At 34.6% G+C, this 13,925-nt stretch overlaps 1 protein-coding gene across 8 annotated transcripts in view; it reads left to right on the plus strand.

Moving 5' to 3' along the window:
* MAST4 (microtubule associated serine/threonine kinase family member 4) overlaps nt 1-13,925 on the plus strand; it is a 786,570-nt gene that overhangs the window by 712,467 nt on the left and 60,178 nt on the right. For all 8 annotated transcript variants that reach the window (XM_031965792.1, XM_031965783.1, XM_031965810.1 and 5 more), the window contains 3 exons: nt 1,322-1,454; nt 6,096-6,163; nt 9,646-9,731. In XM_031965792.1, coding sequence (XP_031821652.1) covers nt 1,322-1,454; nt 6,096-6,163; nt 9,646-9,731 — 287 coding nt within the window. The remainder of the gene's footprint in view (nt 1-1,321; nt 1,455-6,095; nt 6,164-9,645; nt 9,732-13,925) is intronic.

Below are 13,925 nucleotides of genomic sequence, written 5' to 3' on the forward strand. Positions count from 1 at the left end.
CAAATGAGAAGGACCTCTGGGGCAAGTGGCTTAAATCAAAATTCTGAGAGCAGGTGAGCTTGAAAGAAATACAAAAGTTTTAAATCACAACTATGGAATCTCTGCTGCTTTACAGGAGAGCAAGAATATAACTCAAAAGAGTAGAGGGGAAAAACAATATAGTATGATGAGGAGAGAACAAAATTCTTAACTACAGCCTCTCAGAATAGCTTTCAAGTATCTAATATTGCTATCAGTGACATTTGAAGTTCAATTTGAATCTAAGGACCCATTTTTTGTATGGTCTTAAGGGGATATATTCAGTAGAACACTCATATATTGTTTTTCTCAGGCCCAGGCCCAACACATTGGTAACTGCATAGGAAAGCCAAATGGGCAGATTGAATTTGACATTTATTGATAATTTAGTAAGTTGCCCTTCCAAAATAAATTTTTTTGAGCAGGTTTCAGGTGAAATACGAAAGTTCTAAGCTGGCAATTTCAAAGGTTTTCTAAAATGCTAATTAAAAAACCCACCAGGAAATAAAATCAATTGTTAAGATCATGTAAACCTTGCCAAAAAATAAAAACAGAATCTTGTTATGCAATCATTTTAAATGGATGCTCTTAGGTCCAGGGAAATGATATATAAAAATACAGACATTTGTGTCTAGAAATAAATACAGCAATTATTAAGTCAAAGGAAACTGGGAAAGAGGTTTATCTATAGATTGTGTGTATGCATGTATATGTATACACACACACACACACACACACTCTGAATAAAGGTAATTTGCACAGGCTTTAGGAACATAAACTAAGATCTGAAATAAATATAAATGTTCTCAGTCCTTTGATACCTATGGATATTGCCCAAATCAGAACTTGTCAAATATGTGAGGTTTGGGACCACAAAATGTTGATGAAAAGGAGCCTCACTCCATGGAGAAAAGGGAATAGGGTTGTTATGGTATAGTAGAAGTCTTGAAAAACTCAGATTTGGCGTTTTAGCTCTGTCTTTTCTAAGCTGTATAGCATTAGTAAAGTTCCTTTCTGTTTGTGTGTGCTAATTTCCTCATTTGTAAAATGAGGAGTTTGGATAGATTGGCAGGGTGGATAATGTGCTGGACATGGAGTCAAGAATAATTGAGTCTGACTCAGATATTGACTTATAAGTTATGTGACCTTGGATAGTCTCTTCTGCTTCTTGCCTCTATTTCTTCCTCTTTAAAATGACAGATTTAGACCTTCTGGGTTTTTTGGCTCTAAGCATACAATCTTGTGAACCCAGAACTACTACCAACAGCTTAAACATAGCATGACTTTGTTTTTTCTCAACTAGGAATTTGATCCTGAAGAATTCTACTACCTCTTGGAAGCAGCTGAAGGCCATGCAAAGGAAGGGCAAGGCATTAAAACAGACATTCCTAGGTATATTATCAGTCAGCTGGGATTAAATAAGGATCCTTTAGAAGGTAAATATCCGTTATTGAATACTCAGGGCATGGGGAGTGGGAAGGAAGGAAGGGCATTTCTCAGGGATGCTTTCTTTATTCTTTGTGATGTCTGCCAGGTTCCATTTGTCTTTTCAAACCATCAACTGTTCCAAAAAGGACTATTTCTCCCTTTTCAGCTGCCAGTCACTACATTAACCTTTACCATTCCAAACTTACCCAGAAAGTAGTTTCATATTTTTAACTGTCTTCAATTTATGGTATATATTGACAGATCTGGACTTCCTAGTGTCTCAGGGTGTCCAAAAAAGCATTGGAATTATTAATATGTGCAGGCTCTCCATCGGAATTTGGGAGGCATAAATAAGAAGTGGGATGTGTATGTAGGTATGTTAAATCATTATTTCAATACTTTATCATTTGAAACACTGGTACACAGTGTGTATGCTTACAAAGAAAACATTTCTCTGACTAATTATTCAACAGTCTGGCTATATTTCATTGGTTTCTTTTGAATATACATTTATTTTCTTTTAGAAATAAATAAAGCAACCCTGAAGTCAAGAGGACTTGAGTTCAAATGTGACCTCAGACACTTAACATGTCCTAGCTACGTGACCCTGGGCAAATCACTTAACCTCATTTGCCTCAGATAAAAAAAGAAAGAAAGAAATTGAATATTTTTAAATAATTCTTGAGGTAGAAATATAGGGGAAAAATAGGGGTGAGAGGAATATCTTTGAACCAACTTGAGATTTCATTGATATAAACAACTCCAGGGAGAAGGGTCCCCCTACCAACAGAAATTACCTCTTAATAATCATAGAGAGTGAATTGGGGCATGAGAAACTAAATGATTTGCCAAAGGTTACACAACCAGTGCATATCAGAAATATAAATCCAGGTCTCCCTGGTTGAGGCCACATAGTTTCTCCAAAGTCAGGCTGAATCACTATAACTGAGTAATATAGTTTAGTAAATTTTTAGAAGTACAATACAAATACAAATAGTACAATGCAATATAAAAATAGTACAATACAAAAAGGCCGTTTTGTACAATAGAAAAAGGGAAGTTGGGTGGCCTAGTGGGTAGAGTACTGGTCCTCTAGTGATGAAAATTGATCTTCCTGAGTTCAAATCTGGTCTCAGTTACTTGCAAGGCACTTAATCCACTTTGCCTCAGTTTCTTCATCTGTCAACTGAGGTAGGGAAGGAAATGGCAAACCACTCTAGTGTCTCTGCCAAGAAAATTATAAATGGTGTCACAGAGAGTTGAACACGACTAAAAAGCAACCTAACAAAAACAATAGAAAAAACTATGAACTTGTCTAAGAAGATGAGATTGGGTTCAAATTTCAGATCTTCTTCTAGCCAGATTTTGTTCTCAGTTTACCTGCTTATAAAATGAAGTTGAATCAGATTATTGCTCAGAGTCCTTTCTAGCCCTATCATTCTAGGATTCTTCTATACTTCCTTTTATTAAGAAAATAAGGAAATACTAGTGATAGAGTGAATTAACTCAACCAAATGTAAAATTATTTCTTCAAAAGAATTTGTGCTTCTTTCAAATAGAAGAATTACATCCATTTCCATTAGGTCACTCAGTTTATAGCACAGAACATAAAACTACAATTTGGTCACTTTAAAAAAAAGTACAATTAATAAATTACTTTAAAAAAAACTGTCTTCATTTTTTTGTTTCATGGTATGATCTCATCAATTAAAACAAAAGGTTTTGTGTTGGCTAGCAAAGTCCAGAAATGAGAGAGAATTCTTTCATTCAAAATTGTCTTCTTGGTTCATTAGACTGAATTTACAAACTGTATTTATTTATCTTGCTAAATTGTTTGTAATGATGGTCAGTGTTGGCACAAAGATTCTTCCCATCTGAAGCCAGGGAACCTGCCGCTGTAGACCCGTCTCTCCTATTTCCTCCTGTTTTGTTAGCTGTTATGGCATAGTATCTTTTCTTCCAGTGAAATGATGCATGCATTACTGGGAGATAATGCCAGATAAATTTATACTGTACTGAAAGCAATACCACAACAGATTCATCACTTATCAGAGACTGGTGACTGCATTTCTGAAAAGTTCCCTGGGGAGAAATTTTTTCCCCATGGCTTTTAAATTACCATCTTTACCTTTTTGTATCATGAGTCTTCAGAAATGGTTCAAATCAATGAAATAAAAAGGGCAGATGTTTAATGGTATTTAGATGAGTTTTTAAAATCTCTTCAGGCATTACAAAATGGTGCCTTAGCTCCCTGCTTCAAAAGCTGACTCTCGGTTCCATTCCATTACTACCCACTGCTTATAAATAATATGTGTTTCTCAGATAATAGTTATTTAGCAAAAATTATATTTAAAACAGAATCATTTTTTAATTTGTTTCTTTTTTATGAAAGTAATTGGAGTGGGGGAGGCCGTCAAAGTATATTATGGTGACTCTTCACGCCACTGGAATTTAAGGTCGTGTCAGCAATTGCATTAGAAACCTACTTTTTCACAGGTTTATTCCTGGGAGGTAAATGTTATATAGATAAAACCTTAACACTGGGGCTGGCAATTGAGCCACTTTTCTACCTTCTTGAGCCCATTTTCATTTTAAATAAAGCCAGTGTTTGATGTCTTTGGACATTTGTAATCCATTTTTGTCAAAGAGAGTTTATTGTTTTCTAGCCTCTATACTCCTGATTTCAATTTGAGTAATGATCTTTTAAGCCAGCCATGTTATTATTTAAAATATGACGGCTGAAATACAATTTCTAAACATCATCTTGGAACACATTTGTATCACTATTTTTTCAACGCCTGCCAAAATTATTATTAAAATGTAAGTAAGAGTTCCAATTAATAGGAATGACTTCATTTAGAAGTCAAATAAATATTATCTGTATTTTACCCATTCTTTAGGAGTTCATCAAAAAATATCCATTTGATAGCAACTCCATATCCCTCCACACTAATTCAGATTGTGAACTGGTTACCTAAAGTTACTTTTTCTACTTGGCTCATGCTCATTCTGGAATTTTTCTTGTTGGTAAAATACAAAAATGATATTACTCCAAAGTATGGGTTTTGGCTAACTTTTAAATTATATCATGTAAAGTCATCATTTTGTAATCATGTAAATATGGTTTTCTAGTAATCCTTAAAGATGTAAGAGATACTTTGAAATATCTGTGGGCATATTATATTTTAAACAGTTCAAGAACTAAATAAATACAATTTTATGAAATTTGTTCTTGAAAAGTGATTTGTAACATTAAAAAATGAGGCTTTGTAAGTCTGCCATTTGACTGACCCCATAAACTTATACATGGTATTGATGGAAGACTCATTATCCTAGAAGTGGGTTTGACTATAATCCTGGCTCAGCTGTTATTTTACTGTGTGATCTTTGACAAGTCAATTAACTTCTCTAGACCTCCATTCCCTCATTTATAAGAATACATGAGCATGTTCCAAAGTGTGCTATATAATACAATAAAGACCATCAGTCAACAAGTAAGAGAGACTTGGGGAGAAAATGTCAATAGAAATATTTCCTCATAAAAATATTAGGTATGAATTTACATATCACAATTGCCTCATGAATTTTTCAATTTTTTTTTACTTTGCTGCATATTTTCCTCCAACTTCTTCACCTTCATGTCCTCCAATCCTTTTTGTAAAAGCACTTGATATATCCTCTCAGTGTAAATTACCCAAAGTATCCTGTTCTCAAATTAATTCAGGAGGCACTGCACTAGATGTTATCTAGGAATTTCTGTGAACTCATTCATTCAGAGCAAAAAGAGACGAGACTCCTGTGTTTAGTGCATGGCATGTAGAAGTGGTACAGATGCCAGGCATCCACTGAAGCCATTTTAACAACTTATCAAGAGCCAATTATTAAAATTTTAGTTGAACATTTATACCTCAGAAATTGATTATAAATCTAGGCTTGATTTGTTTTGTTGATTGTCTAAACTTAAGAAAGTGATAGAGAAAATAATAATAATGTCAATTAAACCTAAAAAGTATTCCATGCACATAATTGTTTTTTTCTCTCTCAGATAGTTAGTTGTAAAACATTTGCCAATACATCAGTGGATATATAGCATGCTTCCTTTTAACTGGTTTCATACATCTCCCTGGTAGTAAGTATGGATTGTTTTGCCCATTAAGGTAATTTTAGGTATATGTTCAAGGATGATTATTTTCAGTAGGGCATTCAAACAGATACAACAGGGATAGATGTAGTAAATACTTCTTCCAGGAAAAGGTAAGAAGACTTGTCACTTTTTACCTGTCAGATATAGAAAGTTTTTGCTTTCAATCTTCTTCCATGTCCCCAGTGATTTTTGAAGTCCCAGAATATTTACAGAGCTCTTTGAGATCTAGACTTACTCAGAACCAAGTGGTGGACTTGGATCTTCATGGAGTGAAGTGATCATGGAAACTCACCACAAAGAAAAAGATGAAAGAAGGAGAAATCAAACTGTTCCAGAATGACAAAGAATAAAGATTCTGTTTTTGTAGCATTTAGGAAATAGAATTTTTACTTTTTTCTGTCATGTGAGAAACAAAATTTTTCTTTTAGGTTCAGTCTGGCACTTCTGTCTTTTTGCAAGTTTTCACATGTGTATTTTAATCTTGCTTTTCTGTTTTCCCCTTTAGAGATGGCACAGCTAGGGAGCTATGATAGTGGGACAGCAGAAACACCAGAAACTGATGAATCAGTGAGTGTAAGTGTTATTCTTGGGCAAAGACTGCTATTTTTGTCAATACCAAATACCTAAACATTGTGTGTTACATGAATTATGCTACTCAGCATTTCTTTTCACCTTTTGCTAAGTTTGCAAATGACTGGTTTTCAAAAAGTAAATATATTGGTAAATTTGTGATAAAGTATATTACTTTATCCATGTATTACTTCCTTGGTTATATATCCATGATTACTTCCTTGAGACAATGAAGTATAAAGGAAGAAATTTAATGTAGGTAAAAGTTTTGTTTCAAAAAAAAAAAACAAACCCTAATTTGTAATTATCATAGTAATATCATCTTGCAAAATAGTAGAAAAAAGTAAAGGGAATTAAACTTTCAGAAAGCTTAATGTGAGCCCCACCTAAGCCAGATTATCCCAAGAACATTTATAGATAAAAATAAGAGGCTAGCAAATAGAAGTTAATTGAAACAGATCTGACTATAATTTTAAAATAATATAATGTCAGATCAGTGAGAGTAGAAACATTCAATTTTTTTTTTAACACATTAGGACCTCAAGAAAATGAAGATAGAGAAAGCAGGTGAACCAAAGAGCCAATACAATTTTTAGAAGGACTTAAATTGCTTTTAAAAATTTATCAAATAAAAAAAAAAGATTCACTGATAACAGGGATGGGGAATAAGGAACAGACATATTGACTCCAAAAAAGTGATTAAGAAGATCAGCAAAACTGGCTTTTATGTCTACATCATTGTCATCTTCACTGACTTACTTTGATTTCAGATCTACAGAATATTTCATATATATTAATTCATTTGATCCCCACAACAACCTTCCAAATTAAAAACCATAAACATTCATATGCATATTTTAAAGATGAGAAAACTAAGGTTGTGGAGTGATTATGTGATTTGCCTATGGTTAAACAACTAGTAAATGACAAAGGCAAGATTCACATCTAAGTCTCCCCACATTCTAAGTACAGCACTTTCCTTTATATTATTAAGGGTATCTTTGAGGAAAAGTAAGAGAGCAAAACAGGCTTTCTTGCATGATTTTTTGCAGAAGATATGTTCACAATCAAATAATTGACCACAATATATAGATTGTTATTTACTTTTTTGTTGGTTACCAAATAAAAAAATAAAAAAAAGAATTAGAACAATGACAACAATAAAAAAATAAACATTTGAGTTGGTAAAAGCCCTCCTGCAACCCTGAGGGAGAGAGATGATATCTGGGAAACTCCAATGTATATATCAAGGTCATACCGGACTCCTTATTAGATATCACTACAGAAATAACTATTAAATTATGGAATGGAAGGCTACTCATTATTCTGAGACATATACTTATCAAAGATATTAATTACTTTCATGAAGGACAGGACATCCTTTACAAAAATTCATGTAGAAAGAATTTCTTTAAGGTGGTGAGATTTTTGTGATACCCTTATTCCTATAAGGCATTGGGCTGATTGCATAAAGTCTTAAGCTCTGAGGCTGAAGATGCAGGGCATTCTTATTGGGATCCATGATCACTCCAAAGAGATTGGTCTAGTGATTTTCACAAGGGACAAGGAGAGGGATTGTACCTGTGATTTCACTAATATAAGGAATTGCCAGGTGAGAGAATTTACTTTACCAATTTAGATTAGTTTCCTTTGTACATTACAATCTTACACAGCCAGCCTATTGAGTCAGTATAATTATACCTACATCTTGTATACATACTATAGATAGATAATGAGCCAGGACCAGAAATGAATAGAAGGATAAGGACAGGGATGAGTTGCTTTTGAGAATGTGCACAATACCTTAAAACATCTCATAGTTACCCCCATGCCAAAGCATTCTTTTAATAAATTTTATCATATTCTCCCATGAATGATATGTGGTTTAGTCTCATATAATATATCAAGTTTTAAGAACTCAGAATTGCAGATAACCCAAAGAGTGAAGGAAAAATAACTTTCAAGGAATAATATAAAAGACATTATTTTTTTGTCATAAATGAATAGAAATAGAAACTGGACATATAGCAAGAGAAAGGTATAAGAACTGAATAGCCTAAAGTGTCAAACTGGAAAACATAAAATATTATCTGATCCTTGAAGAAGGCCTCTAGATTATTGGAGGATAGATTCTCCTCAATCTACAAGCATTTTATTAAGTACCCTACTGTGTGCCAAGCATTATTCTAAGTGATAGAGATTCAAAGACAGAAATCAAACATCCTTTGCCCTTTTAGAGCTTCCAGTCTATCGAGGAAAAACTTGTATAAACATAAGATTGATATACAATAAATGAAAGGAAATACAGGTGGGCAGAAGGATGACCTCAACAGTAGTTATCAAGAAACAGGTCAGATGAGATCAGGAAAGGCTTCATGTAGAATCTCTTAGGGAGAATTTATAAGATGGCTTGGACAAAAATGGCATGGGATGAAAAAAATCAAGGTGAGTTAAGATATACAAAAGCGAACAGTTGCCCCTGTGCTGATACTAATGTAATCATTTTGGGAAATTGTATTTGATATTTTCATGTTATCATAGCTTTCAATAAATTAGAACAGATCATTGGAGGGAGTGATACTAATCCTGTAGGTGATCCTTTATTCCACTAGAGACAGAAGCTAGTAAATAAGCTGTGTCACTGGAAATTCCTAGATATAGTATTTGAGCTTAGCATTGGCTATTTTACAGTTCTACTTGATCTCAAGGAAGACTTTTGTTGGAGAGGAGCGGAGATTCTGAACTATATTTCCTATTGTGGAAGTAGCCACCAGAACTGAAACAGGCTAAATAATACTGACCTTGTCATGCTATTACGAGAGCTCTTAATTGACTTTGGTTATAATGTTGAACTGCTCACTTGGTCACAGTGAAATTAAGGATAAAAGAAATAAAGGAAGTTTTGTTGTACTTACAAAGGCTGCACTATTGCCGATGTTCCCAGAGTTATGAAGGGGGACAGAAAATTGTCATCATCTTATTTTGCTCTGAGAAACTGAGGTTAACTGATGGACCCCAGTCAAGAGTAGAAAAACTCATAGCCATTCCCTGGATCACATTTTATATATTTTTTTCTGTCTCATGCTTGGAAGCAGGTCTAAACATTCAGAAATTTTGATCTCAGATACTCACAAAGTGCCCCCTGTAGGTGAATTGAACCTGATACATTTTGTCTGAGAGATTGATATGGACTCCTTAAGAAGCTTGATGTCTTTCTCTTCAAGCATTCGAATGAAAAATGAGGCAGTGTAATGAGCAGAGGAAAGGATGGACTATTTAAAACTATCATCCTGAAGGCTAGCTCTCCTGCTCTGCCAGATTGATTTCAAAGGCTGACTCACAGAGACCTTTGGATAAAGTACCCTTAATTCAGCATATTCAACAACAAAGCCTGCAATAGTATTTTTTTTTTTTTTTTTTACTAATTAGGCTGTTAAATCACATTGTATCAAAATATTTTTTGACTTTCATATCTTTTTTTCAAGAGCTCTAATACTTCACTGAAACTTAGAAGAAAACCTCGGGAAAGTGATTTTGAAACAATCAAATTGATTAGCAATGGAGCTTATGGGTGAGTAATTCAAAATAAGCTTTCTGTTGTACTTTAATATAATAACTATATATATATACATATATATATATATACATACATACATATACCATTTTTTTATACCAAACTGATATTATCTTGGAATGGCTTTTTAAAATGTTTTCTACTGACATATCTTTAGCCAAAGGCTCTTCATTTGAGGTAAAATAAACTTTTTTTTCTTTCCAGTGAATTAGCAAATAAATATAAATTTAGTTACCTTTTCAGATTATAAGGGTAAAAAGGTACTTCTAAAATCTCCCTTCTTCTCTGACTACCCCAGAATAATGAAATAAGCATTGGATAATTGAGGAGTACCTAAAACTCTTTTGTCTAGATTTTCTTAGCAATAATATCTCTCATAAATATGCTATATTGTATTCAGCATTATAACATTACAATTATCCCATTTACTTCCTGACTCTACTCTTCTCCTTTACCTCTACCCCTAATAGTATAGGAAGATTCATATTCAAATAAAAGTATTCAATTAAATTTTTTGAGTAATTTCCATTCAATTTATCATATGTCCTTTGTCCAGACAATTTATTTTAGTCTTCATATCACTTCTTCAATATTTCTTTTTTTTTTTTCTTTTTTTTTTTTTCTTTAATAGCCTTTAATTTACAGGATATATATACATGGGTAACTTTACAGCATTAACAATTGCCAAACCTCTTGTTCCAATTTTTCACCTCTTACCCCCCCCACCCCCTCCCCTAAATGGCAGGATGACCAGTAGATGTTAAATATATTAAAATATAACTTAGATACACAATAAGTATACATGACCACAACATTATTTTGCTGTACAAAAAGAATCAGACTCTGAATTATTGTACAATTAGCTTGTGAAGGAAATCAAAGATGCAGGTGTGTATAAATATAGGGACTGGGAATTCAATGTAATGGTTTTTAGTCATCTCCACTTCTTCAATATTTCAAAGTCTTAAATTACAAACTAAAACTCCGTAATGATGTCCCTTTGGCAGCCTGGTAGCCCTTCACTCCAAAAGGCTCACTATATTGGTATTAGACTTAGTGCAGATACCTAACAGCTTTTACTTCTCTGCAGCTCAGAACTCTCAAATTCAAGCACTCTACTAGCCTTACCAGGTAGTAGCAATTATAGGCATACACGTCCAGGTCTGCCCTTAGCTTGTTTTGTGGGAATTTGTATCCTTTTCCTTACACTGGCTGCAGTTTTAAGTGCTAGGTGAATATTATGAATTGGTAAGAAAGAGCTGGAAAAGAGATTACACCAGTGGTACCTTATTGCTTGTACACTGTCAAAGGACACCAGTATAATTAACCAATAATCCTAGTTCCATCTGTAGACAGAAAGCAGTAAATTATTCCATAGACATTTATAGCAGTTTATTGTGTGTATAAGCCAATGAAATAAAAATTATAGTTGCTCTGCTATGAGGGCTAGTTTCTCTTAGTTTTTTTTTTTTCTTCCTCCAATATTTTCCACTTCATTAATTTGGTGAAGTAACTTAAATATTTGTGAGTTTTTTCCTATGCTTCACTGATTTATCTTCAGGAATATGTCAAGGGGCATGTTTTGTAATGTGTCTTGTAAATGCTTTCTGATGCTTTATTATTGGAGTATTATATTTCCTTCAAGGATGTAATTGAAGGTTTTATTCCTAATGAAGTTTTGGAAATGCTTTCCGGAGTGTGTGTGAGTTTTTTTTTTCCTGGTTTAGTTTTGATGCTGTTGCTTTGAGTATTTCTTCCTTCATTAGTGGGATAGAAGGCTGAGCACATTTGACTTAATATAACTCGGGGCTTGAGCGTAACTAAATTGTATTCGATGTGGAATTGTGGGTAAGATCATATGTGAATACTGGTTTTATGAAAGTTTCAGCACCTATCTTAGCAGTACTCGGTGTTATAATTGGTTGAGTAAACTCATTTGTAGTGCAATTAAACAACTGTATAGTAGATGAGGTATATCCGACTTTGGGGAATGGTTGGGAATATACAAGAAGTTAAACAAGCTGTGAATCAGTAAACACCCAGGATGTGGGCCAAGTCATTAATGGCTTCACAAGCTGTCTCTTTTAGCCTTTACCATCCAGCCAAAACTTTTTTTTTTTCCTTTGGCTCCTCTCAAATTAAATTTCTCATTATATTTCCAGCAGATTTCCTCTACATTTTAATTATTTTAAATTTGAAGTTGGAATGAAGCTACACCCGTTGGATCACCCACTCAAGATGCTGTTTACATGCTTATGTGAACCAGCCGAATGAATGGTTCACTTTATGGGTGGATGAACTCTCACTGTTGTAGATTTTCCTAAGCAGTTGTATATGAGTGTTGTGTAACAGTGTCTACTTGTGAGGATGATTGACACTGAAACATATTCAGAGACTTTCCAGAATGGTATCATTTGAAGAATTGGTGGCCTTGGGACTGAAATTCTTTGTTCTAAAAGGCTAACTACATTTGGATTAAAACACATACCCTGATTTTTCTCAGCCTCACACTTACTTGACAATTAACATAGGAAATCAGGTTTCTAATTTATGGAACTGCAGATTATTTAACATTTGTTGATATTGATTTAACATTTGTTGATATGATGATATTCTAAGCATCTCTCATGTGTGTGCTTTAAAACTAGATTGACTCAGTCACAATTTATCTTTCTTCACTAGGGGTGTTATTTCTTGCTTCTTAAACTGGACAATCCCATTTGAATTTTGTCATTTGCACTTAAAAATAATAAAAGCTGTATTTTTCACCCTTCTGCCTTCACACAAATATAGAGATGTATTTGCTGGTGGACAAATCCAAATGTTTGCCTGTGTACACACACACCTTTGAAAATACTGTAAGAATATTTAAGCTGAATGAACTAGATGAATGAATGAAACTGGAGATCTGGATTCCAACCTCTCTCACTGTTGATAAGATCTTGAGCAAGTCTTTCTATTTTGCAGGACTCTGTTTCCTTATTTGTAAAATGAAGGTTTAAACTAAATTTTTCCTTCCAGCTCTAACTTTCTGAGGTTCTGTGTAGGCAGACCCACACTCACTAGGAATACGATGTATTTCTTTTTCCCCATGCTTTTTGAGACTACCTTTATTAGTACTCATATACTCTGAATCCTACATACCCAAACTCAGAAAGTCACATAATCTTGAACTCTTGCACAAAGTGCCAATAGATTTTCACATTCATGATATAATTGGCTCATTCTATTCCAGATCCTATTGTTCCTTCTGGTAGTTAGCTCTATAGGATTCTGGACTTACATAGTGAGGAGATATAATTCAAATTCTACCTCAGGCGCTTACTTAGCTGTGTGATCATGGGCAAATTACTCAACCTAACAAAGCTCTAATTTTTCATCTATGAAATAGACTTGCACTTCTTGCCTTATAGAATTATGGTGAAATTGCTACCCAAAACTTAAAAGTATTATGTAAATATGTCTGTCTCTCTTTCTCTTTCTCCTTCTCCCTCTCTCCCCACTTTTCTCCCTCTTTCTATCTTTGTATGTTCTTCTCCCTCTCCCTTTTCTATCCCCTCTCCTTCTTCCTTTCCTCATCTTCTTCTTATTCCCCCCTCCCCTTCCTCTCCCCCTTCTCCCTTCTTTCTCCTTCTCCCCTTTCCCCTTCCCTTATCTCTCTCCTTCTCCCTTCTCTCTCTCCTCCTCCCCCTCCCTTCCTTCTTCCTTTCACCCTCTCCTCACTCTCCTTGTCCCCTCTTCCCTCCTTTTCTCCTCCTCCTCCTTCCTTCCTTCTCTGTCTTCCTCTCCCTTTCCCCCTTCCCTTTGCTTCCTACTCCCCCTTTTCCTGCTCCCTGCCCATTCTCTCCTCCATTCTCCCCCCTCCCTTCTTCCCTTCCTCTTCCCTCCTTTCTTTCCTCCCTCCTTCCCTCCCCCCTCCTTTGCACACTCTCTCTCTCCCTCTTTCCTTCTCTCCCTCTCCACACACACAGACACACACACACACGCATCTCTCCTTGTGCTTTCTATCTCTATGGGAAACTCCCTAGTATTAGCCTGTTTCTAATATATTATTTTAGAGAATCATCTGAGGCATTGGGAGGCTAAGTCACCTTAGAGAGATACTTGGGCTACTACAAGCCTTGCCTATTTGTCAGGACCTGAACTCAAGATTCTGTTATCTCCACTTAAGGTACTAGACATGTAGAAGTA

This window comes from Sarcophilus harrisii, chromosome 1, assembly GCF_902635505.1.
Source record: "Sarcophilus harrisii chromosome 1, mSarHar1.11, whole genome shotgun sequence".
Classification (NCBI taxonomy): domain Eukaryota; kingdom Metazoa; phylum Chordata; class Mammalia; order Dasyuromorphia; family Dasyuridae; genus Sarcophilus; species Sarcophilus harrisii.